General features: G+C 38.1%; 1 protein-coding gene across 4 annotated transcripts in view; it reads right to left on the reverse strand.

Moving 5' to 3' along the window:
* The window catches only part of LOC122822297 (voltage-dependent T-type calcium channel subunit alpha-1H-like), a 141,285-nt gene that overhangs the window by 32,572 nt on the left and 81,905 nt on the right, over positions 1–26,808 (reverse strand). For all 4 annotated transcript variants that reach the window (XM_044100856.1, XM_044100855.1, XM_044100857.1 and 1 more), the window contains 13 exons: positions 24,099–24,423; positions 20,775–20,867; positions 16,614–16,852; positions 15,660–16,189; positions 11,509–11,675; positions 11,144–11,338; positions 6,413–6,564; positions 6,120–6,305; positions 5,007–5,124; positions 3,459–3,614; positions 2,769–2,856; positions 2,368–2,651; positions 786–1,154 (listed from right to left, as the gene is read on the reverse strand). In XM_044100856.1, the coding sequence (XP_043956791.1) occupies positions 786–1,154; positions 2,368–2,651; positions 2,769–2,856; positions 3,459–3,614; positions 5,007–5,124; positions 6,120–6,305; positions 6,413–6,564; positions 11,144–11,338; positions 11,509–11,675; positions 15,660–16,189; positions 16,614–16,852; positions 20,775–20,867; positions 24,099–24,423 (2,902 nt within the window). The remainder of the gene's footprint in view (positions 1–785; positions 1,155–2,367; positions 2,652–2,768; positions 2,857–3,458; positions 3,615–5,006; positions 5,125–6,119; positions 6,306–6,412; positions 6,565–11,143; positions 11,339–11,508; positions 11,676–15,659; positions 16,190–16,613; positions 16,853–20,774; positions 20,868–24,098; positions 24,424–26,808) is intronic.

A 26,808-nucleotide genomic window follows, 5' to 3' on the forward strand; every position in this document is an offset into this window, starting at 1 on the left:
ATACGCCATAAAGTCCCAATCCATTATATAATATTCATTTAGAGCTTAACTGGGCCACTCCAGCTCTCTAATTGTTTCCTTTTTACTCAAGACTACAGGGCATTTTCTTGAAATACATTTATGCATCCATTTGTCATATAACAACCACCTCAATATAAATGATATATGATATGATGATATCTGATAGTAGTACAACTAGTGCATAATTGTGAAATGTAGGTAAATTGTTCATTATTTTTAAAAGCTGTTACAAATAAAGAAAAAAAATATTATGGTGTGACAAAATTAGAAACAATTTCACAAGGTATGGACACTTTTAAAAGGCTTCATATGTTTGGAATCCCCAAATGAACAATGATGAAAGGCCAAATTGTAGACAAGCCCCAGCTGTCACACCAGCAGTCTCACATGAGACTGTAGAATACTTTAATACACAGAAGAGTCACTTAATTACTACTTAGATCTTCTGGATGACAAACACATTAAAACTATCCCCAACTCCATCATCAGGAACTGTTGAATTAGATTTTCTGAAAACTTGACAATGCCAAACCTTTTCACTAGTGTTAGGTTTGTGTTCAGCTTGAGAGACAACATCAATCCCCTTTTGTTTTAAAAAGAAAATCACATTTGGAAATGTGCCCTTAACTGTAAACAAGTAAATAAAGGGTTAGTGTAATACACCAAAACGGCCCTGAGGTAAGACCTTTGAAAACTGCTCAAATCTTACGGCTGATGTCCAAATATATGCGTCATTTCATGAGCAGGGAGTCATGATAACTTACATCTTCATCTAAGTCATCATCTGACGTGAAGTCTTTGGGCTCCGAGTTTCCATTTGGGTCATATGTCACAGTCCTCCCATTGCAGTCGCCATACTCTGCTATTATGGTAGGGCAGAGAGAAGATGCCTGCAGCGGTTCCAAGGACTCCAGCTTTACTTTGCTGTGTACCCCAGCTTCCTCTTGTTGTTCTTGGCACTCTTCCTCCTCGCCGCCTTCTCCAGACAGTAAACTTTCCCTCTCTCCGCTGGTGTCTCGCCTTTTGAGGCTCGGTGCTCTCCCTAGACTGTTCCAGCTGGAGCGGCGACTTCCCCATGAGCTGATGGAACCACGGAGAGGGAGAGGTGAGCGCCGTCCAGGGCTTGAGAGAGTCTGCAGGGGGAGAAAGGGTTAAGTATTTAGATTTCCTATAAAAAAAAAAAGCATACATGTTTCAGTATTTTCTAAAATAAGATGCTTGACAATAGAGTCACAATCAAAATGTGCATGCTGTTCTGAAAACAGTACAAGTAGAGTTGTTGTAACTGCTTTAGGTTAAATTTCTTCTTTTTGTGCTTGATTGGATCACAGGTACTTAAAAAGTTTAGTTGAATATGTTTTCATTGCCCATTGAGACAATAATATTTTTGTCAAGGCCTTCTAAGTGTACAGTGGTCAAATCGGTCAATTTCTATCTCAGCTGTGATTTAAGCTCAAAACACAATAAAGAGTTTCCCCCAAATGTATCAAGCACCAGAAGTGTGAGGCCCCACTGTTGTAAAGTCAGTCAGCTGTGTAGGAAAGCTAATAAAAAAAAATAAAAAATCTAGTTTTGCAATAACAAAAAAAGAAGCAAAAAGAACCATTGTTCCTCGTAGTTCTAAACTGCAATAGATGATTTTAAAGTCTGTGAGCAAGTCTTGTGTTGACACACCGGACTCTCTAGATTTTGACTGTTCTGTTCCAATTTCAAACAATTTATTTTGTTCTTTTGAAGCTTGGGAATATTGCTCAGATCAGATATCATGACACCCTGCAGTTCAATATTTATCAGTTAAAAAATAAATGAAAAATTACAGGTTCAGACCTTTACTGCAAAATTGTACAAAACTCAAATATTAATCTTTTAAAAGCTTAAAATATATTTTCAATGAACTGCAGTGATTCCAGGAAAAAAGTTATTCAAGAGTAGCACAAGTCTTCTTTCTTAAAGTAAAAACTAACATGTGCAGAAACAACAGAGGGAACTTAAATGATGGGAATTCAGTGTCTCTTAAATGCTGTGGGGACCAATTTGCCAACACAGTTGACATAGTTCGTCTCCACTCTTTCATGGTTGATGCCCTGTGCAGTCGCCAGGTCTCAATTTTAGTTACCCATCAGGGATATTTAGGGCTAGAAAACATCTAACCACCACTATGAAAGCAGTGAATGGTGGAACATCTTGAGAGATCTTGCATGTTGGCTAAATACCCAATTAAAATGTTAACTTTTCTTTTCGTTGTGAACCTTTGTGTTCCTTTACTCAACATTATTTAGTACACTTCATCAATAAAAAAATATTTTATATTCCCATGACATCAGTGAAAGTCTTGAAACTACTTACTAAAGAATGCAGGTCAAAGGCTGCTGGGTCCATGGATGCTGAGCTTCCACGCCGAGACTCCGCGCGGCCACCTCCCGTCTCTGAAACACCCAGTCCAGCTTCTCCATGTTGAGTTCTCCCTTCTCTGTACATGAGCTCCTCCTCTAAGATGGACTCAGGCCCTAGGGAGCTCTTCGGCGTTGGCATGGGAGTTGCAGCTGTGTGCATTATTATGGGAGGAGCCATAGTGCCACGAGGGTCAATGTGACCATTGGCTGTCATCATCAGAGAGTACATCTTAAGCTCTATGGATCAAGAATAAAGATTACTAGATTATTAGTCAAATACTTATTTCAAATCAGTCAACTCCAGGAAAATAAAGAGCCTGATGATTAGAATGTTTTGGATGTTTTTTAATCTACCAGTGTCTCTGAGTTGTTCAACTTTGTCGTCCTCATCAAAATTGTCAGATTTCTTTTCATCGTCTGACTCTGATCGGTTGGCATCACCCTATAAGACACAATTGTGTACATAAAAAATTAACCCATGTATGAATTGCTGACTCGATATTGTGATTTTCACTACAGTATATTGTAGAAAAAGCCAGGGCCTATAGTCTTTTGACAGGAGCAACAGTTGGTTTTATGGCCTGTTTTTCTTTCCAGTGTAAGAAACAGGGCCAAATCAGATCACCATTGTAGAAATCTACAAATAAATAAATACAAAAAGAGCCACAGAATATGGAAGCAATGCTTTTTTGGATTAACCCTGACACCACAACAAAGAAAAACAACAAAACAACAAACAAGACAGAATGGACAAGCACCAGATAAATGATAGCTTATCCGTCAGTTGCACCCTCAACATGATTTATATTATTGTAGTCCATGTGTGGAGAATCAAGTCTAACAATAGACTAGATTATACAGTGAGAGTTATGCTATATCAACTCACTCCAGAACTTAATTTCCTGTATTTCAATTAGTGTGGGGGGCGGGGTCGCGAGAAGTAGGGGCTAACCCACGGCGCTAATTTGTGCATTTTAGACAGTGATCAGCGAAATACAGTTCAGCCCATCAACACAGTCAGAAAACCAACACAGTCATTCTCACCTCAGCCTGGAAGCCTTCGACCAAGATGGCGACCAATAAATTGAAGAGCACATAATTCCCAAACGTCATGAGAGCAACGAAGTAGAGAGCCGCCCACGGAGAGGTAGAAGCCATGCCGTTGTACAGCACAACGTTCCAGTCCTCCTGGGTAAGGATCTGAAATGTGGATTTTTTAAAAAAAGTAAAGAAGAAAAAAAACACAGAGAGATTTAGGCATGAAGACAGAGGGGACGTGGAGGAGAAGAGATGGATGACAGCAGAAATAAAACAGGACAGAAGGACTGGGAGGTTTAGAAGACCTGTAATTAAAAGGCAAGGAGCAGTGAGTTGAAGAAAAAGCAGCACGAGCCGATATGTTAAACAGTGCATAAATCGATTATATGCTTTAAAAAGCCCAATAATGAGCTACTAACATTGGAACAATAATTCAATTTAAGAAACCTATTGGACTGTAAGTCGCGACAAGCGGAAGCAGCTGGATGTAAATGTCTGCCTTTCTGTGCCTGTAGTTGGATAAACATGACTGATGGAAAAGTCCAAATCTGCACACAGCATTCATGTAGGCTGGTTCTGCCTACTCATTTACCACTCTGGGCAAAAGGCAGAGTCCCTCTGCGCAGCTTCTGTGAACTACAATACGCAGCTCTGCACAGATCCGTGTTTTTTTAATTTGTTTTCTTTTTCTGCTCGCACACCTTGACAACTATAGTAAAAGTGGACAAAGTACGAAGCGAGTGGAACTTTCTCAAATGACAGTTGGCGGTGGATAAAATGCCTCTTCAGCACCAAAGAGAGTCCACTGCAATGTGTGTTCCACCCTTCTGCTGACGCATCCCGTGCGGAAACAGAAAAATGGATTTGGAGCAATTGAACAATGTCTCCACGGGGAGGCGGAGCAAAAAATAGAAATCATGGTGAGGGATAGATGCTGCATGCAATCAGATAGAGTTTTTGCATTTCAAAGCAGACTTGGGGCGATGTCACATACATATATAGACCCTTTGACCTAGGATGCCTAAGTAAAACAAAGGATGGACAAACGATTTTTCTACTGTATTTCTTGGGTGTTTACTGTGCAAACACTGTTCTGTTTTATTTAGCTATTTCCATTTTTTTGAGATTAGGAAAAACTAAGTGCAATGTTTGAGAATTATTTTTAATAGGGATTGAGACAGCTAGCAAATTGGGTAATGCATAACTAACGATAGACATGTAAATACCCTATAAAAAAGCAATTTTTCCACTCTCTGACAATAAATCAGACTAAAGGTTTCTTGATTAGATCAGATCCAAAATTATTTCTATTTACCAGTAAAATGAGAAAAATAACTTTTCATTAAATGATACAAACCAAGAAGCTACAAACGCTTAATTACAAATTGGGAAAGTCCGAGTGTTATTTCACACAAATGGAGAACAAAAATAAAATATCTTGTGAAGATCCTGGCTGAAGCTGGTGTCGTTATCCACAATGTTACGTTAAGAATGAAAATCAGGAAAAAAGGCCTGCAACAGAGGAGTAAACACAAGGGAAATAGAAAAACTCACCTGGAATACAGTGACAATGGCCCAGAGAAGCGAGTCAAAGTTTTTGCGATCAGGAATGGTGTCTCCGTTCTCCATTCTTTGACTGAATTTACATCCAAACAGATGCATGCCAAGTATACTGCAGAAACACAAGCAATGCATTAAAGACCCTCTGAAGGCACACGAACAGACAATGTTGACGGCACCGCTAAAATAAAGGAATCTAATAAAAATAAATTCATCCTTTTTTTGGGTAATCTCACTCTAATACATTTTGGAACAATTGTTAATACCCTTTGAGTTCCCTTTAAAATAAATTCCCTTAAATCAATTGAGCAGAAGTTTTTAGAAACTTCCAATTTATAATCTGTAACTTTCAGTTTCCTCATGGCGTAAAAATGATGTGACAGACATTGTGCAGGCATGTGGTTGACATTTCATAACTTTTTAGCAATTTTCAATGATCTTCAGTCATTCTTCTCAAACTGATCATACTTGGGCTACCTTCAGTTTTACAATGACAATCTTAGGCATTATTGTCTAATTGAGATGTTCAGGGACCTTGATACCTGGCAATAACCACACACATTCCTACAAGCTTTCAATATGTTTCTCAAAGGACGTCTAGGCACTGTGTATGTGAATCATCTAGGATCTTGAAGTGTTTTTTTTTGTGACATACCATAGTAATTTGAAAAAAAAAAAAAAGTCCAGTTGTCCAACCGTGTCATTAAGTCTTCCTGAAAAAGCTGGTCAATAGTCAATTGTTATTTATTATAATAAATTTGAGAACCAGTTATCTGGTTCTAAGTGCAATGTGCAACTGTCTGCTATAACAGTGTGAAATGGCAGAGGTTTTTTTTTTTTTTTTTTACACACCTTCTGGCTAAAGGTGCGTGAAAAAAAATATCATGGGTACCAATAACTGTCCCCGAAGTCATTCTGTTTAAATAAGAAAATTTGTATGTCTCAATTTGTTTTTGTATAAACCGTCATAAATTTGTACTTCATGCTTTCTGTGTGAAATCATGCTAGCAAACTTGTCCATGTCTCAATGTGTTAACAGGATGAAAGCAACGGCATCAATTCATGGACAAGCAAGCAGGAGGGGTAGCAGATTTTCCACTTCTGCACCTGAAAGTGAAGATGAAAAGCATCAGCAGCATGCAGAAGGTGGCCACATTGTCCATGGTCTTCATCAGCACCACCAGCTGCCTCCTCAGGGCAGGTAGAAAGCGTACGAGCTTCAGGACTCGCAGCAGGCGAAATGTCCGCAGGACCGACAACCCTCCATCCGCTTGACCTATTATCTCCCACACACTGAGAAACATGAACAAAAGAAAACAGCTCGTCTCTGAACTGAACAAGTAAATACCTTTAAAAATCTGTAAAATCAAGATTAGAAAATTATTAAGAAGTAATATTACCTTATGATGACGATGACGCTGTCAAAGATGTTGTAAGGGTTTCTGATGTATCCAAACAACCCAAAAGCCAGCAGCATGAAGCCCATCTCCAGCACAAACATGCTGGTGAAAACAATGTTGCTAATCTCCAACACATCAGTCAATTCGTCGGGCTGGAGAGAGAAATTTAAAGGTCAAAAGCAGAGTAAAAGGTATGCCACAATAGAGGGGTGACACGTTCATTTCAATATCAACTTCAGTTGGGTAGATCTATGGAGCACAGATGTTCACAAGTTTTTTCTAAGCCTAAGTTAAGTCTCAAGTTTTCAAGTTTTGTGAAAATACACTAAATACATCTAAAACACAAGCACTTCCAAACTGCAAAGTTCAGTTGGACATTTTCTAAATATATTGAATGTTTACAGCACATTGTCCTTTTTATTGTACATTTGGAAATATATCCAGGACATGAAGGTTCATATAAAAAATGTAAGCACATTCAACGTTGCAAGCAGTAAAAACAGTTCAAACTGTACAAATATATTTTTAAGAACCAAATTCTGCTGAAATTTGATCATTTTGATCTTTTCCTTCTTAAATTTTGCTGCCAATTTTTCAGCTGGACAGTATCATCAGCTCTTGGCAACAAGCCTTATGCAGTCCCAGAGATTTACATGTAATGAATAATAATGATCCCCATATGACAGAATCTTTCTTAATGATAAATTCTTAAACTCTGCTTTCTGCCTCAAAGTGGGTGAAGCCCCGAAGCACGAGATCCAAAAAAAAAAAATCTTCTAATGTTACGCAAGGGAGACTCATTAAAAGATATTGCATTTCTTTTCATGAGGGGATCAACAAACCACAGTCCTTGCGCTGGCGATGCCGAGTCGAGACCAGTGGCATAGAAAAGGAGATGGAAAATGTTTAAGACTAAAGCAGAAGGGATTCATTTACAAAAATCCTATTATGACAGATCAGAATTACCCTTAGTCCCATGGGTAATTCTGTTCCTCCATCACCCTGAAAATATATACGCAACATAATTAACTGGTTTTACATTTACATTTACTTCATAAGCTGTGTGGAAACGTGCAGCATTATCAATTGTGTGCTGCAGAGCAGGCATCATTGATGGCGACTGACAACACAAATCAAACTGGTTTCAGAAATGGGAAAATGACCATGTAGCCTAACCATAATTTTAGGGTCAGGACAGAAGGGGACATTTTCCCCTCACTTTTACATCAGGCAGTTTTGGTGCCCTGCAGATTATACCACTCAAAAACAGTGATAGGCCATATTAAATGGATACAGGTCAAACGCTAATTCCAAGCAGAGAATGAACACTCAAGGGAAAGCCTGTTTTGCTTTAAACAGCCGGTAGGCTCTTCGATTGGCTCTGACGTTTCTTGCTAATGTGTCTTCAGTCGCCCCTGCAGTCACTCCATCTTGTTGCAAAAGGTACCTAAATGTATCTGGCGAGGAGTCTGGGCAGGAGGCCTGGCCAGAAAGTTGTTAACATGTTGGCTGTTTCTTCGAATGGATCAGACAGATTTTAGTATCAGAGCTTTCATATAAATCAAATCAAATCAAACTTTATTTGTATAGCACATTTCAGCAGCAAGGCATTTCAATGTGCTTTACATCAAATCAAACACAAAAAATATAATGCAACATAGAATCAACAATAAAAACAATATCAAGTCAGATTCCGTCAATAAATTTGCAATTGATTACGTTTCGAATACAACTCTAAACAAGTGGGTTTTTAGTTGAGATTTAAAGGAAGTCAGTGTTTCAGCTGTTTTACAGTTTTCTGGAAGTTTGTTCCAAATTTTTGGTGCATAGATGCTAAATGCCGCTTCTCCTTGTTTGGTTCTGGTTCTGGGGATGCAGAACCAGAACCAGAAGACCTGAGAGTTCTGGAAGGTTGATACAACAGCAGCAAATCTTTAATGTATTGTGGTGCTAAACCATTCAGTGATTTATAAACTAACAACAGTATTTTAAAGTCTATTCTTTGAGCTACAGGGAGCCAGTGGAGGGACTTTAAAACTGGTTTTATGTGCTCTATCTTCCTGGTTTTAGTGAGAACACGAGCAGCAGCATTTTGGATCAGCTGCAGCTGTTTGATTGATTTGTTGGACAGGCCTGTGAAGACGCCGTTACAATAATCAATACGACTGAAGATAAACGCATGGATGAGTTTCTCTAGATCTGGCTGAGACATTAGTCCTTTAATCAAAGCAACATTTGCAACATTTGAATCTGTGTCTGTATTTCACTTATTATTAGTTTATTATTACTTTCATTTGTGGTAATACTTTTATTCATGTTCATGTTGTACAACTGTTTTATCCTTGAAAAGTGTCTCAGTTTTATTAAAAGTCCAGATAAATAAAATGTGTTGGTATTGGTAACATTATTATTGTTATGAACCGTAAAACCTCAGCAACACAGCCTCAGCTTAATGCCAAAGAAATACGTTTTCTTCCTTTTTTTTTTTTTTACTTGTGTGTTAAATTACACATAAATGACTGTACCAACCAAATCTATGAGGACTGCTGGTTTTCTTGGTAGTAAAACACAAAAACCCAGTCCAAATAGCAGTTTGAGTAGGCTAATGTATATTCATCTTTAAATGGCACTTTACAGTCCATTCACTGACAACACAATGGCTCACAAAGTAGGTTGAGTCAATGCAAAACAGCTGTGAGCTGAAGATAATGACACATCAATTACTTTGCTGATTTTTTATGATCCAGAACTATTTGGGCAAAACTAATTTCCACCCCCTGACCTAGTAAAAAAAAACAACACTGCACAAAAAGCAGTAGCCTACTGGAATAGTACTGCTGTCAGAAAAGCAGGCTTTTGTTATCATGCTATTATTTTAACACTAAGATCATTTCATTTAGTACTATGTTCCTCTAGGTAATGATTCTAAACTGTCTTTAGTAGACCAGCACTTTCATACACAATGGTGCATCTAAACACAATACCAGTGTACAAGAGGTTAGATTTTGAATATGAAGAATCTTAAACAGCTCTGAATTTGGCCTTGCTTTTTGGATATAACGATGAAAATTAGAACATGATGAGATATTCACACCCACACATACAGCTTTTCTTGCAAAGCAAAGATTTGTGATGCTGATCATGTATTTTAGTTTATGGGACAAACACAAAGAGGCACATCTAATGATCTAATATTTTTTATGGTTCTTTTTTTATGTTTTTCTTTGGATTTAATCAATATAATTACATTATCAATACTATCACAATAGACTGTATCACTCAACAAATCAGACTTATTGATAATAAAATGACATTTGACATCAATATGACACTCACTAGAGGTGGTGTAAATTGAAGACAGTACATTTGAGCACATAAGTAATGTGTGACATTTTAAAGTAAAGATTTATTGTGTCTGGTAAAATAAGTCGTAAATAAAGTTTATCACCCTCTATCAATGTTTGAGAGTTTTATTTTGAAGTAAGAGAGGAGGTAGCTCTTTAGTTGCTTAGTTAGTTTGATAAAATCTACTAATAAAAGCTGTGTGTTAGGCTGGCCAACAACATTTGGTAACAAAATCCATGAAGTCCACAACTTCTGGCAGAATCCCAGGTACCGTATGAAGCAAAAAATGTTAACAGAAGAACAAATTAAAACAATTTGTGTAAGAAGAAAATACTCTTACTGACAAGCCATTAGGGGCTACTGATGCTAAAATTAGGATGTGATTTAATATGCCCTACCTGTGAAAAACAAAACAAAATAAACTCCACTGTGAATTTTTTAATTTGATAATTTCTCACTAAAGGGAACTTCTTAGATTGAAAATGGCAAGATTATTAGCTTTGAAAAATGCTCACGCAGTGAGCAATGAAAAACAAAAAAAAACAAAAGAAAAACTAGACTACCTCCAAGTTTGAGACGGTCTAAACACAACCAAAACACACCAACTCGACACGCCATCAATTCACAGTCTTCTACATTCATAGAGCCTCTATGGAAACAGATTTACACCGTCAGGCTGAAAAAAAATTGGCTAGGTGTCACAAATGGAGGTTGATGGGTTCTACAGTGAGAAGGAGCTCATAAATAACACTTCAGTGTGTTTACATGGATGTAGTATTGCCCTAAAAAGGCAAAGGCTCTCTCAGTCTTTTCCCATGTTTACATCACAAAGACAAAAGTGCACACATTTTGCCGTGAGAGAAAATTAAAGGAGACTGAAGCGAGGACAACGAGGAGGAGAAAAAAAAAACGTCGTGAATCACATCCGAGGACCCCCACAATCCAGCCGTTATCCAGAAAGAACTTTTTTAAAAAGAAAAGAACACAAGCCAGGAACCTGACACCTAACTCATGTCAAAGTGTTTTTATGTATGAGAAAGAGAAAAGTTTAGTGAAGAATGGGTGCTAAACTAATTTGGTTTTGATTTTACGTCTCATCTAAAACATGTTAATGTGAAAAGAAACATTTAAAAACTTTTCTTTTATTATTTTATTTTAATTGTTCCTCTTTTCTTTTTGTAGCGTACTGTCAATTTCTACAGTAAGATACTGTAGAGATATTTGTCAAACACTTTTGTTCTAAGCATATGAATAAAGCTGAACTCTTGTTATGGTTTAGTGACCTGTCTATTCTGGTTTTAAATTCCAAACACATTTTTGGGAATTTTCAAATGCAAATGCAACTTATAAACAATATGCTGCTCACAAACACAACGTGAATCTTACTTGTTCATGGTACTCTATTCCCATGCTGAGGGTATTGATGAGGATGGCGATCATAATCCCCCGGTTGAAGTATTTGCTTTCCACTATTCTCCTCAATTTTTCCCTGAAGTTTATCCAGGCCTGGACAGCTCCGTTTCTGCACGCAACAACCCCCCGGCGTCGGAACAGACTTCTGAATCCACGTAGATCTCCCCCCTGGAAGAAGACGTTTCATCACACCAACATGTACCGTGTATTCAGTAATTACCAATGTTTTAAAAATACATGAAACGATGATCAGAAATACACAAGCTTATATGTTAGAAACTAACCAACATGTTATCTGAGTTTACTACGTTCCTTATAGTATCGGCGCCTATCCTGACCTGCTGAAAGTCACGGACTCCATCAGCCTCTCCTTTGCCCCCCTCCAGGTCTCCTAGTTCCAGTTCCAGGGTCTCAAGGCTGCGGGCACACAGAGGGCAGCTAAGTAGCTCCAAAAGCAGAGGGCTGGGCACGACGCCTGCCAGCTGGATCAACAGCCTCTGGCAACCTTTAGACAGAAAGTGATAGAAATGGTCAGAACTCTGCCGAAGGAATGTTTCTGGCTGTTTTCATCCTGTGGTCGTTTTGGATTTTTATTTATTTTGCATATGAGGACTGCTGGCAATAGCTGTTTAAGAAATCTAATTTACATGTTGAAGGTTAAACAGTCTATTTGGTACTTAAAGTTAGCATGATAAAATATGCTGACTTCTTTGTCCTTTATTGTTTATAAAGTGGTCTTTATGAACAACAACAATATATATATTCGTTCTGTGGCATTAGTGGCCTTTGTTCCACAGCCGCCCATTTTAAACAGCAGTTCTGGAAGAAAAAGTGGATGCCAGTATCCTCAGAGTGAATGCTAAAATCATGAAGTGAAATGTTGGTTGTTTTACTACTATCAAAAGTCTTGAAGCGAGCAGTACAGCCCTGTTTAAAATCTTAAAACTGGAGTTGAAAATTATTCATCTTTCTTGCTGCTTGACTGTGACCAGGTTGCATCATGAGCTTCACAACACAGAAAGAAGACAAACAACAGAACAGAGTAGACAAATTATTGAAAACAAAGGCCAGCCAGATCCAGGCTGGCCAAAAGAAATTCTTAGAATGAACCATATATCTGACAGGCATTGTGAACTGCATTGTTGTCCTGTTAAAAAACCCAGTCATGACCACATAGAGGAATACCATCACCTATTAAATATGTCCGCTCCAATATCTCCACGTAGCCATCTGTGGTTTGACATTCTAGCAAAACCTGAAACCTCACTGTTCCATTTTAAGGACAAAACCCTTCCCAGCTTCTGATGTAGAATATTCCACTGAGCCAGAAAACATGTCTAGAGAAATCTCTGTCAAATGTTGGGTGCCATCTGTACTGCTGAAATTAAAGGGGTTTTTTTTGTTTTGTTTTTTGTCAGAAATTGAATCTTTCTTCCAACTTAAAGTGTTTCACGTTTCATGATGCCTTGCAAAATCAAAAGGGAGTGTTGTAAATGTTGTCTTTTGATTATTGGGTCCAGTCAGTTTAAGTAAGCATCTTGATTAGAACTTTTTTTGACCCCACCCCTCCTGTATCTTATGACCCTCCTGCTGTCTTAGCATATAAAAGTGTACACAGAGTTAGTGAGACCCTGCCAGCCCACAGAGTGAAGAACAGTGGGGTCTAAACGACCCCGTCTCTTAAGTCTGCCGGAGGGTTAAGAAATTTCAAATGACAAGCCTTCTGTTGCTTTACTCTCCAGCGACAAAGTGTTGCAAGAGGTCTTGACAACTTCAGTTTTTCAGACATATTTTCAGGAAATTAGGGAATAAAGGTAGAGTGGAGATTATTCAATTATAGTTAACAGAGGCCCATAAGGCCGAGACCACAATTTCCAAAACTGCACTAGTGCAGAGAGCAGCACCTTAAGCTTGATATGAAAAATATGTATATTTGGTTTGGATTTGAGGTTCAATTTAAGGTCAGTGCTGTTGCTATTTTAAAGTCTATTGATATTTTTATCCCTTAGGTGTGACATTTGTGTAAGAACAATACAAAAAAAGCCATTGTTAGACCTTGCAATGTAATACGTGAACTTCTGCACATAAAGCTAAAAGGTATTTTTTTCCCCCCCACAGAGCCAACAGACTCTAGCCGTCATAGTAAGCACTGCAAGTTCATCCTTCATCATCAGTCTGGGTATCTGCACTCGCCTTCTGTTCTCTGACTTAAAATCAGTGTGGAGAAAATGCAAAGCACAGCTGAAAATGAACAGAAGCAGAACTTAGTGGCTGGAAACATCAGCTCTTTAAAAGCAGCTTAAATAGCAGGTAATCTTTTCTCAGAATGTTGCCTGGGATAAATAGTATACGTAATAAGAATCTGTACCATATTTTAAAGTCTGTTAATAGTCAAAGTGCTAGCTGCTGACAATTGATGTATTACCCTAGTTGAAATCAAAATCTTGAAAAACTGGACATGCTACCTGAAATTATGTTTCCTACAATCCTAGATTCTTGCCTTGTTTGGTTATTTTTACATTTCAGAGCCAGAGTAAGTGCTTCTGGGAAGGGTTCAGGTTGGAGATGGTTTAGCGAAAGTAAAGAATTTACAAACTGGAAAAAAGACCCAGGAGGTGGTGTGTATGTGCGTGTGTGTGGTGGTGTTGGGGGGCGGGAGGGCTGAAAACATGCGAGGGATCTTGAAAGAGTTCTGACCATTCTCATTGTTGCTGCTAATACAGTCTATGTGTTGAAACTATTTTACAATAGAGAATAAAAGCAGTTCTGACAGCAAAATTTGTAGTTTGTATATTTCTTGAGTGAGTAGTGCTGCATCAGCAGATTTAATGAGTTCATCCCGCTAACCTGGAAAGTGGATACGGCGAAGGAGAATACATAAGACAAACTTGATGAGGCAAAACATGTTTCCAAACAGGTGTCTGAAATTAACACTCTAGGTGACCAATCCATCATTTTGTAGTAAGTGGAGAAATGGTGCAGCCTCCTGTTGAGGCTACATAGAGCACAAAAAGCTGCACTGGAGACGGATGCAGAAGTTTGCCATTATGTAGTGGGTATGATATCTGGACTGACTGCTGCTGGTTTTACAGCAGCAGTCAGTCTGCTGTAAAACCAGACAGCTGTAAAACCAGACAGAGTTTTAAGGTTTCCATGATGCCACTGCTTACCCCTAAAGCACAATCGACAGACTCCTCAATGACTACAAATGGGTGCATGAACTTCGATTTCATGGATCCCATCCTGCAGAGCTTAGAAGCAAACGACTATCGGACAAGCTAATCAGACTGCAAATTCTCAAAGATTCCCAAGATTTTTACCGATATATGTTTTGCTGATAAAGTTCACATGGCAAAAACACACACACAAAAAAAGAGGATGCATGCTTTAAAGGTGGCTCCTCTTTCAGGCCAGCCTCAAGAAACGACAACTACTTAAATGACTTTCCCATGATCCCTTTCTTTCAAAAGGTTGTTGAGGAAACGTGCAGAAAACACTGGAACCTCTGATGTATTTCAGCCCCTGGTTTTTCTGCCCTTTCCCTTCATTACTAATATCTTACTTGAAAGTATCACACGCCACAAATTAACAGCTCTCTTCCACCAGGCACTAATCTATGCACGCTTAATCACGTTTAGAGTGTCAGCAGTCAGCAGTGTGAGAATGAGCGGGTCGTCACTGGCAGTCTCACCCCCATCAGGACATGAACAGACAAGTCTATCATCTCTCCTCTGCCTTTTTTCTAAAATGTTCTTATGTAACACACAGAGGTTGTTCTCCATCGTTTCCCCTCTCTTCTTCATGCTGTCTCCTGAGAGCTTCTGTTTTCTTACTAATCTAATTTATTTTTCTCTCTATGCCCTGTTCTCATGGTCTCTCTCCCTGGATACCTCATCTTTAATACTTTATGCTTTTCCTTTGAACCTTTTCTCTTTCATCCTCCTTTGTTTTTTTTTTGTTGTTTTTTTTTTTTTGTTTTGTAGATACCTTTGCACACCTGCTTGTATTCATGCTGCTTTGCACTGTCTAATTTCTCAAGTCTGATACTTTCAGTACACTGTGTTGACCCACTGAATCCAAGCCTTTTATCCACCTCTCTCAACTAATCACAGTAACACTCCAGACATGGATTTCCTGTCGCAGCTCTAAGTGGCCCGCGCAAGCCACATGCATGAAGCACACAGTCTGCCTCTGTTCAGACTCAAAGAGGACAGGTATCCATTAAGTGTGATTGAGGTGATAGAGCCCTCGAAACACTTAAATTTGTCACATCACAACCACAAACGTCAAAGTATTATATTTGAACTTAAAATTTGGGGCTATGACATGACAAAAATCTCAGGTGAAAGCAAGATGTGAGAGGGGAAAAATGAAGAATGTATTTAAAGAAGAAATTATTTAAAGTCAATTCCACCCTTTTATCAATGCATTATTTCAGTTTTGCCTATATGTCTGTATATGTCTATATTGTGTGTTTTTCCTTTCTTACTGTGCTGCCCCATGAGCTGGTAAAGCTTGTTCGACGGCTCTGTGTGCTCAGACGCTGGGTGGTTCAATGGGTGTTGCTCCGGACTGCGCCCGCACTGCTTCGAGTGGGGAGGTGGTGTTTTGCTGCTGTAGCTGCACACAAAAGACGGCAGAATGGTGGGATAATTCATGCCCCCATTCAGTCGCCCGAGCAGTGCTCCCATTCCCTGAGAGACGACGGCAGGATTCTCGCCGCCGCTTCCGTTTGTACTTCCCCTCGGAACAGAAAGGGTCTTCATCTCCAGCACTTCCACTCCTTCAGCGTGGCCCTCCTGGTCCATGTGCTCAGCAATTGTAGCGTTCACTGTGTGCTGCCCTCCGTTGCTGAGGTGACAGTGTTGGTGCTGATGGTGCTGCAGGAGGTTATGAATTGGCCTCAGCCACAGTGCAGTGCCAGGTCCCGACCCCCTGCTGGAGCCTTGGCCATGTCCATTTCCACCACTGTTGCTGCCAATCCCACTGCCGTTAGGGTTCACCTTTTTGCGTCGTTTGCTGATCAGAAGAGAAAAAATATATATATTACCGATCGTGGTGAAAGAAGCTTCCACCCGTTAATGAATGAAGGCTTGAATTTATTTACAATATATTTAAGTAAAACTAAAAGCAGTACTAAACTTTGGCCTGAGCTTGCATGTGTTTTTGGCGACAACTCTTAATCAAGCCTGAAGATAGAAAAAGTTTTACTAGAACTGGAGGTTAGATCATGGAGCCTAGCTAAAAAGTTGTTAGCTCCCTGTTTCTATGACAATGTACAGTAGCATCAAGGTAGTTCTCTGGCTTTGTAAATCCAACCAGTTATTTGAACAAAATCACATTTACTAGTATGTTGGTGGGAAAACTTCTACTTCATGACTCAAATAAATTTCATTTAGAAACAGAAAGAATAAGTCACAGCAGACCGCAGCCTACACCATACCTGTGCCATCCATAGTACATTCTCTGCAGCCTGCGCCTGAACTTCCTGTATAGATGACTAATATATCGCAGCATCTCCTCATAGCACGAGCCTGGCTCACTGTAGCTGGCCAGAGTTGAGTCATTCGACATGTAGCGAGCACGCTGCTCCCTCATCAGGGCGTTTTCTCTTTGCTTTGTCTCAGAAAACTGGGTGGCGATGACCACGAGGCACAAATTGATCATGAAGAAAGAGCCCACCTGGTCGGAGAAAGTTAAAAGGAGATGTGGGACGATGCAAGCCTCGGTGTGTTGTCATTTTCAACTCAGAAACAACATAAACCACACATAGAAATTGATTGATTAATTGATAAACACAACTTGAAAGTAGCTAGAATACAAAAATCAATCAAAGACTTTGAAGATTGATTTCTCATCTAAGAAATTGTTGTGATTTTGATTAGTTGTTGAAAAGCAACATAGTGAAAATCACGTTTACTAGTATATTGAAATTAAATTCAAAGTTAAAACTGCACATACACAGCAATCAAAAACATTTTTCACCCTCACAGATACCATCTGATTTTGCTGTTTGGTCACACTTGTGTGCAGCAGGTCATCCAATAACTTTCAAAATCAGACAAAGACAACGTATGTAAATGCAGAAAGCATTTCAAAGAAGCATTTTTGAAAACATCACAAAACATGACGATTTCATTTAAGAAAGTACTTACATTGGAAAAGTAGTTTTCCCTCCCCTCACCTTGCTAAATGATAAATTATCTGTGATTAACCACAATTTTTGGAGAGTTCACCAGCTAAATCCAGGTCTGATTGCTACTAGATCTCAACTGAATGTTAAAATGACAACATTTAAGTAGGCTAAAATATCCCAGAAAGTACAGACGTGAAACAAATTAACTCTCAAGCGCGGAGGTGGAGAAGGTTACAAAGATATTTAATGACTTTCAACTCCCATCACATCACAGTGAGAGCTATCTTTTCACAAATGGAGATCAAAGGGAACAATAGCAAACATTCATAGGATAAGCTGACCAACTGAAAGCATCAGCAGCTCATACAAATGGTGGCAAAACAAACCAGAATATTTAAGCACTGCAGATCTCTTGACTGAGATATGGTCAGTGTTCATAATTCAACATGAAGAACAATGCTGGACAAAAGCTCCATTCTTGGGAGAGTTTTAAAGCCAAAATCATTCTAGGAAAAATAGGGTGTAACTTATCAGAAACAACCCAAAGTCAATTTCTTATTGTTTGTCTGACATTGATTTTTCTCCCATTATGTAGCTCTTCTTAATTGGTGGGCTGTAAGTTCTTCTTGCAGAGGTCTTTTGCCCCTTTCCCCCTCTACACTACATATTTATTTGCAGAGCATAATAAACACTTTATATATCAAAGGGTAAGCTGGAAGGGTGCTTAGTATAAAATATAGTCTAGGCTTTAAGGTTTGAAAAATTCTCAAAAGACAATGATCACAGGAAATTACACATAGCGAAAAGCCAGCTAGTTTTAATAGAGGCAGTTATGCTGGGAAGCAGGTTTACCTGCTCCCTTTCAAAAGGAAAAGGCAGCTAGTTGGTTTCATGGCAAGGAAGCCACTGCAGATGCAGAGTTTGCTTTGGAAGTGGTTATGACAAAATGTAAAGTGGATCAGAAGAAAGAAGCAAATGTTCTTTTAGGACTAGTATTATGAGAATGCACACGGCAGAGTACCAATAATTTGGCAGTGTGTACAGAAACTAGATTGGTGTGCAGCTGAAGAAAGGAAAGTGGAATCAAACTTCTCTGATGGTCTGTCTGTGCTGATCTCACTCATTTTCACCTACAGAAAGACTAAAAAGACAGGTTTATAAAAGCCAACAGAAGCTGTGCTATGCTTTAAATTAAAACAGCAAGATTATAATGAAATATATTTGCATCCTTATGTGACAGCGCAGCAGCTGGTGAAAATGCATTTTGAAGAAGGGTCAAAAACGCGAGAGTTCAATTAAAGTGCCTTGCAAAGTATTTACACATCCTGAATGTTTTCATATTTTGCAACAGCACAACCACCAACCTTAGTGTATCCTATTGGAATTTTAGGTGGTCAACAAAACCAAAACAGTTCCTAATTGTGAAGTCAAAGAAAAATGTTTTATGCTTTTCAATTACAAACAAGGAAACATCTGTAAAGCATGGCATAAACTTGTATTCACTCCATGTTAGTCTCTTCCAGATTTATTTCATTAATTTTGCTTGGGAACTCTGAACCCTTTTCCATCCACTTCATAACAAATCTCTAACAAATAGTGTATCCATACTTTTGCAAGGCAGACAGGAAGACAGGTGGAAGAGACAAGAATGAATAAGTCTCAACAAATTGAGAGATTATGGAAACATTAGCATGAATATACTTCTCTGTGACAACCAAATTAGAGTACGGCTAAGAAGGTGATTGATATTGCAAGAAAGAACATTTGATGGTTTGTGGAGAAAGATGCAGATGACAGATAAAAAATGAAGATAGATGATCAGTGCTCTAAAAGGGGAAAAGTACAAAAAGAAGATGCTCACTTTTGTAGAAACGGAAAAGAGATTAGTGATTTTGGATTTTATATCTGCTTTAGAGAACCTGGAATAACCTACCTAATGCAAGTTAAAAGTGGAGCTGTCTTCAGAAGGTGCCTTGCCTTTTAAAAGATAAATCAAACCCCTCACCTTTTTTTTTTCTCTGTGACATTATAGGATGTAAGGATAATACAATTTCAGTTCGAAATAGACCAGAGCTTCTTTAGACTGTAATAACCTGGAAACACCAGAAAGATCACAGGAATGAACTAATAGCTCCAACACAAAGGTGTCACTTTCTCCACTGACATTACTCTACAACTTCAGGTACAGAAAAACAGCAATTCATAAAAAGAGGCTATTATGCCAAAATCAATACTTTCAAGACTCATACAATGTTGCAGCTGAAGACATTCTGTTGTATTTTATTTGGTTTTCACGGCCACAAGAGTTGTTAAGAATTAGTACAAACTGAGGGTTTTTCCTGAATAACCTCAACAACTGGAGGTGCAAGTTAGTGACCCTAAACACCTTTCAGTGAATGTGGCGGAATGTTTTAGTATTTGGAAATAAATCATTTGTTGAGTGACATTTGCTTAAATTAAAGTTGGAATTTTTTATTTATTTATTTTTTAAAATAAAATGTCCTAAGTTTTAAATTTAGGATGTCTAAACTGAGGGCAACTAATTTGAATTGAAATTTACTAGAGAAATAAAATAAGCTCAATTAACTGGCTAAGTGATTTTAGTTTTATTTAATTCAACTTTGCTTAAGTAGGTGTGTTTACTGAAATTAACTAAATTAAGTTGAGTTCAGCTGAACTAAACTGAGTTTAATCAAGTTCAGCTGAATGAATTAAATAAACTGTAACTCAGTTTGTAGCTGAGGTGAACCGAAAGTAGTTTGAGTTTATTAAATTGAGCAAAATATTGATGAGCTAAACTGAACTAAACCAAACTGAATTGAATTCAACTCAATTGAGCCAACAATAGTTGAATTACATTGAGCTGAGCTGAATTATATTTAAACTATTTTAATAAAGTTGAAATTAAATTAAGCGAATTAACCTAAATTGCATTAATCTGAAAGGAGCTGAAGTTCATTTGAGTGAGTTCACTAATTGACAGGTAGAATCTACTTAACCTTATTATACTAGCCCAGTGTAGAGTAATAAAGATTGATAATGAATTAAAATGTTCATATTTTCATATATAGCAGCAATCCTGTAGAACTGTTCAGCTCCTGATTGAAAGTGGGTTTAATAATCATTCGATGTCTTGTTTTGTCTTCAAAATCATGTCCCTGAAATGTATACAAAACCTTCAGACCTGAAGTGTGAAGATTATTTTTATGACTTGCATAGAATATTGCCTAATGTTTGTACTGTTTCCAATCAGTTAAATCAAATCTCTGGGTTTTCATCTAATTGTTATCACTATAAACAGCAATTTGCTCTTTTAACGTGTATAACGGCAGCATTAAGGATAACAATTCTGCTTGCGGAACAAACTGAAACTGAGTCTAACTTATTAAGCAATCTACTGTTCTATTTCTGTGTTGTATAAATACATTTGGATATTGATCAAACATAAAAAATAAAGGTGGTACTTACAATAATGAGCAGTATAAAATATATAAAATTGTAGAAGGAGTGGGCATCCATGACATAATACATGATGTCCACCCATCCTTCCAGTGTGATGACCTGATAACAACAAGAAGACAGAGAGAAGAAATTTGTGGCAACAATATAATAACCAGGAAAAAACATTTCCAACAGACACGAAACCTAAACAAGCTCGAAAGTCCTCCAAAAATCTTTTAAGTGTGTGCATGTTTGTGCCAGGAGACTGGAAGCTTGTATGCTAATGAGGGGCTGAGATGTTGATACTTGAAAGCACTGAGTCAGCTCTGCTGAACTAAAAACACGCTCGCACCTCCCCATCAACACCATAGGTCGGCATAAAACCTTACACCAAGCACAGCAAGAACATGCACAACAAAGGCATGAGTGCAGCATGCAAGTGTAACACAAAAACACACGTCAAAAAGCAGGTATTTGGAAAGCTGCGCATAAATAAGAGATTTTGCACCAGCACCATATGAGATCTAGTAAATGTGAGTTTTATGCAGGCAAAAGTGCAGGCAGCAAACATTTATTTAAACAGAAAAAAATGCTAATATTTTAGTAATACACACCTGCAACTTAGAATTTAATGGTGTGTTTTACTTACAGAAACACATAGAAATAGATGTGGACATTCTGCATATTATTGAGTATTAAACATGCCGGGGTTCAAGAAAACGTCCAGACAAGCCATTGAGCTGGAAAATTTGACCTGTAAACAGCAGTGGTTAAGCTACATATTATAGTAACTTTGCAAATAAAATAAATACATTTTTATTGGACAGCTCTTGAGTCATTAAGAGGTTTTCTGACTCATTTTCCAACATCTGAAGCATTACGTACCAAAACTCAGCCAACCCAGGAGACTAGTACTCAAAGAAGCAGCCAAGAGGCCAGTGGTAACTCTGGAAGGGGTGCAAAAACTGTTCTGCTTCGATGCAAACACTCTGTGGCTGAAAAAATAAAAGTACAAATCACCCTGAAAAACACAGTTGGGGAGAAAAATGTTGGCGCTGTGGGAATGTGTTTCTTTAACACAGACAGGACAGATGGTTGACTTGATGCACAGTTGCATGGAGCCAAGTACACCACAGTGGTGGAGGAAAACCTGTTAGAAGCTGCAAAAGGTTTTAGAGTGAGGCAGAGGTCAATCCTAATGTAGGACAACGACCCTGAACATACAGTCAGAGTGATGGTATCGCTGAAATAAAGTTCAAGCATAGAGATGAGCTTACAAATTGGCGACGGACGTCATGAGTTATAGTTGTTTTAATCTTTCTTTCATAAAATATAGAGAAATGTCCTAAAATTTAAAAAAATAAACACTTTGAACTGGATCTGGATCAAAATGTGGTGGTGAACTCTGAACATGAATTGCTTTAGTTTTAGCCTCTGTGAATTAGCTTTTGTTAACAGTGAACTTGTGAATTTGTATGGCACGGCTGAAACAATTCTTTTTTTTTGTAATCCAGGAAAACCTCTGATGCATATGCCTAAAACACTCCTGCTCATCTAGATTTTCTTCATCTACCTTGGCTAGGTTTGCATCATTCACCAATTTCATTTTCCAATAGTTTTCTTTAATTTGACTCTTTTTCTTGCTCTATTAACAAATGTGACTCCCAACTATAATTCAAAGAACTGAAACATTGTTATGAGTTAATCAGTTTTCACGCTACTATTCTTTTACTTTAAAATATGCTCTTTACAGATTTTCAGTCTAGGTGTGCCCGCATTGTTCACTTGATTGCAAGGAATCTTGATATTTTGAAACATTTCATGTTATATTTTACGAGCGTTAATGAGATCCAAAAGGAGTCCTTTATTCTCATGAGAACAGTTATGAGTTCCCACAGACACAGGCAGTGTTTTAGTGTTAGAAGTGAACTGCTGGGAAACCATGAAATACCTCAGACAAGTTCAGAATACACGCTGTATCTTAGACATATAAAAAAAGGCATGACAGGATGGCTCACTGCAATCACAAAGTCCAATAATTCTCTTTGGTGTTAAGATCAAAAGATGAGTTGTACATCACAATTTAAGTGACTGAATGTGGAAAAGCAAGACCAAGGACATTAATACAAGGCAGATTATATCCATGAGAACAGATCTACACAACAGGCCATTCACACATGCACATGAAACTGGTCGGAAAGAATTTATGTAACAAGCTAAATAATCATAAGGACATAAGATTAAACAATATCAAACTCCTTCTTACATCAATTTTTGTGTTAAAGCTATAAGACTATTTCCAACAAATAAAATGTAAGGTACGTCAATGATTACCAGAGCAAAACAACAACAAAAGCTTTACATATGCATGTACGCAACAGAAACTTTTCTGCCAAAACATGGATGATCTCATCCAGGAACTTAGAGAGATATTCTGTGAAAAAAAAAGGGAACCCAATAATTCCCTAATATGACAGTCTGAAACTTAAAGGGGCTTGTCGTTATGGTGAAGCACACACAGCTCCACATTGTGCATAGCGTAGTTGCTAGGAGACGGAAGGGGGAAACAGGTTTTCAGGCTGTTGATGAAATGCACATTTATTGTCATGCTTCTTTTACCACAGCGGTGGAGTATAAGCATAATGATAATGAGAAGGGAGGAGCAAGAAGTCACAACATGACTCAGAAACCACTCCAGTCAGTTAGGTACAACCAGTAAAAACAACCTCTGTCTTTGCCTTTTTTCTCATCCTGCTGCAAATTTCTCATGAAATGCCTTACTGCTTTGAAAAAGAAAAAAAAAAAAAAGAAGAAGAATCGCAACCATATAAATAGTGCAAGCAAACTGGTGTGTTCAGAAGCAGACACAATCATATGCTTAGCAAAAGAAAATAATCTCACCTAAGACTCAAAAATTGTGTTTACTAAAGCATGCCACCATAGAAAAAAAAAATTCAAATGGCAAAATGCTGTCTTAACCCTCATGAGCTGAAAACCCAGAGGAAAGTGTTGAGATGGATTAATAGGTCTGGGCATGGGAGTGTTGAGAACTTGTGTTTGGAGTAATTTGAAGATAACACTCTTTGAGAAAGTAAGCTGCAAGTCAAAGCACATTAGAAGCAAAGCCACATCCATCACTGTGACTCGGGCAAATTCACAACAACTGATGGAATACGAATCGCGGCAGTACAGAAAGTGTAAGCTTACAGACTGCAATAAGGAAAAGCCTGCCATGATCTCCAAGGAAGGAAAAAGTAGTGAGAGAGAAAATAAACATTTTCCATCCACAATCCAATAGGATATCCAGAGTAGCAATATGTTTCTGAACATTAAATTAGTGCTTCATCTCACCTGGAATATGGCTATCCAAGCGTAGCCAATGTTGTCAAAGTTAACTGCTCCCTTGTGGGGGTTGAGGTCCCCGGGGCGGCAGACGTTGTAATACTGGTTCCAGTTAACACAGCTGCTATTGCTCGACCCGCCCACTCCAGGTGGTGAACCAATCAGAACAGAACTTTGGTGGGGAGCAGGACGTGAGCAATCCTCTCCTCCCTGGGTGAAGGGCGGCACGTCACGGCAGCGCAGCATCCCGTTCTCTCGGGGAGCTGAGCAGATGAACGGGCTGTCTTCACCGTCCTCAGACATGTAGTAAGGATGAATGGACTGGTTGTAAAGTCTGGTTTAGCACAGACAAAAAAAAAAAAAAAAAAAAGTGATTGCAAAACTTTAAAATGCAGTCTTCAGATTACAGATGTTGACAAAAACACTGGATTTATTGGTAATGTCATAATGACATACTGCTTTGTTGCTGTCATCAATTTCAGTAGATGTCTCTCGTCCAAGGTATTGTTCAGGCTTAAGTACATCTATGTGGATCAAGTTTAGCTTTATGAAAAATCTTGTTTTAAAACTCAGTCTAGAGTTTCAGACTGTAGATTTGACATTAAAAATGTTGTAGGAGATGGATAGTGATATTAAATATGAAGAGATAAATATTATGATGGAAGCTAGCTAAATGCAACACTATATAGTTAAAAAAATGTCAAAAGCATCTGAACAGCACCGAATCCTTGGAAAGTTAATTGACAATTAAAAAAATAAACTTAAGCAATAGTTCTTTTAGGTGACTCACATGTGACATAGCTATTGCAAGAAATGTCTTATTTAAAGGCAAAATGAAACTGTAACACAGAGACACAGGGGAGAGGAGGTTGTTTCAGTGGTTGAACAGAAAATGAAACTGAAGAAAAAGGCATTGCTAGGAAACTTCACAGGCCTCTTATCTCAAAGCGTATCCTGCCTCCAGCAGTTTAAACCAACCCTGCACTAAAATCTACAACTGAACAGGAAACTTCAGCGTGCTATTGATTCAGATCAGTTAAACATAACATGAACAGAATAAAAAAAATAACAACAAAAAAACAGCCTGTTATTGGATTGGTAAATTTCTATAAATCCAAGCCGTGTATATTAGTCTACTCTCATTTTACAGTCATTAAAAATGATTTTGTATCTGTGTATTTAACTATATGCTTATTTGTTTTTGTAGATTTTGACAAATCACAAAAAAAATGCTCTCGTCTCCTATACAAATCTTACGACTGCACAAACGTGCAATATCTGATTGACTTACATTATTTGTGTTCAAGGTTAAATTGACCTTTATGAAAGAAACTTTTCCTATAATTCTGAAACCAAAAAAGAAATGATTATTGCACCTAATTTCATCATACTGTATAGCTGTCATTAAATTTGCTTGACATGCAGCAATCAGTATGTCCATCTGTATCTCTGCTATGTTTTATTTTTGCAGTTTAAACAAAGTGATGATGTTTGTCTGATAAAGAAGACAATTTTGCTGAAAGTGACTTCAACATAGATTATTTAACAAAGTTAAAGTGATGCAATTTACTGTGTTAACCTGAGATTTTGAAGATAATCTTGAGTAAATATTACAGTCAAACTTTAACATTGAACCATGAAATAAGCTGACATGAAGGTCCCTCCATGCAAATTGAGGATTTGATCAACATCTACACCATCCATCTCTTCCCTCCCGTCTCCCTACATTCACATGAGACACTCTCTGGATCAGGAGTGAGGAGCAGACATCTGCTTTATTGCTTATTAAATGAACATAATGTCTTTTTAACGTGCTCAAGATGCCCATACGGTTTATTTGCCTCAATAAGCAATGAAGCGACCCGTTCTCCATTCCACCCACTCCCCTGTTTAATAGCGCTTGTTGTTGGAGATTGGAGCAAATTAGCAGGTATGAAATGAGTGACTTGGTTCGACCGTATCTAGCGTATCGAGCTATTTTCAATTAGAGATGCACAAAAGCTCTGCTGACAGCCATCTCGCTGCTTCAGTTTAATGATTCAGTGGATTCTCACATGGATGTGAGAATGAAATTTTACTGCTCTTATGTTCTTATGTCTTACTACAGGGATAGGAATAAAAAGCCTTGTGATAAAAACAAACGTCTCACAAACTCTAATAACAGAGCACGTGCACGTGATTTCAAATTTCAGCAGCGATAGGTTTGCGTGCCCGCTCTTCTCAGAACTAAGCTGATGTGTTTTGGTCCCTCGCACAGAGAACAACAGTCAGCCACATTTACTCTGGAACAATTTGTACAATTACATCAAAAACAAAATTAGTCGAACTATCTCAAAGCGACATTGTATGCTTCCAGAGTTTGTTGATACAAAAGCATTTTATTTCTTTTTTTTTTTTTTTACTTTTTGCTCTTAGATTCAGTTTTACTCCCCAAGGCTAAATCAGCAGCTAAACTTCTCTATCTGCCTAATGTGTGCATTCCTGTTTGTCTACATGCGGCCCTGGACTGAGGAGGGCAAAGAGTGGCTGCTGCATCTAACGATGCCACATCCGAGATAAGATCACAGAGAGGAAATGGGCGTCTCTGTGGTCTTCCAGCATGTTCAGTGTTAAATATTGGAATAGTTAGAATTATTTTGTTTTATAACTATTCTTACTTATTCTCATGCATATTGTTTATAATAATTTCAGGTGCTCAAAAACACTTCCTTACAATTTT

The sequence above is a fragment of the Gambusia affinis genome, linkage group LG19, assembly GCF_019740435.1.
Source record: "Gambusia affinis linkage group LG19, SWU_Gaff_1.0, whole genome shotgun sequence".
Classification (NCBI taxonomy): domain Eukaryota; kingdom Metazoa; phylum Chordata; class Actinopteri; order Cyprinodontiformes; family Poeciliidae; genus Gambusia; species Gambusia affinis.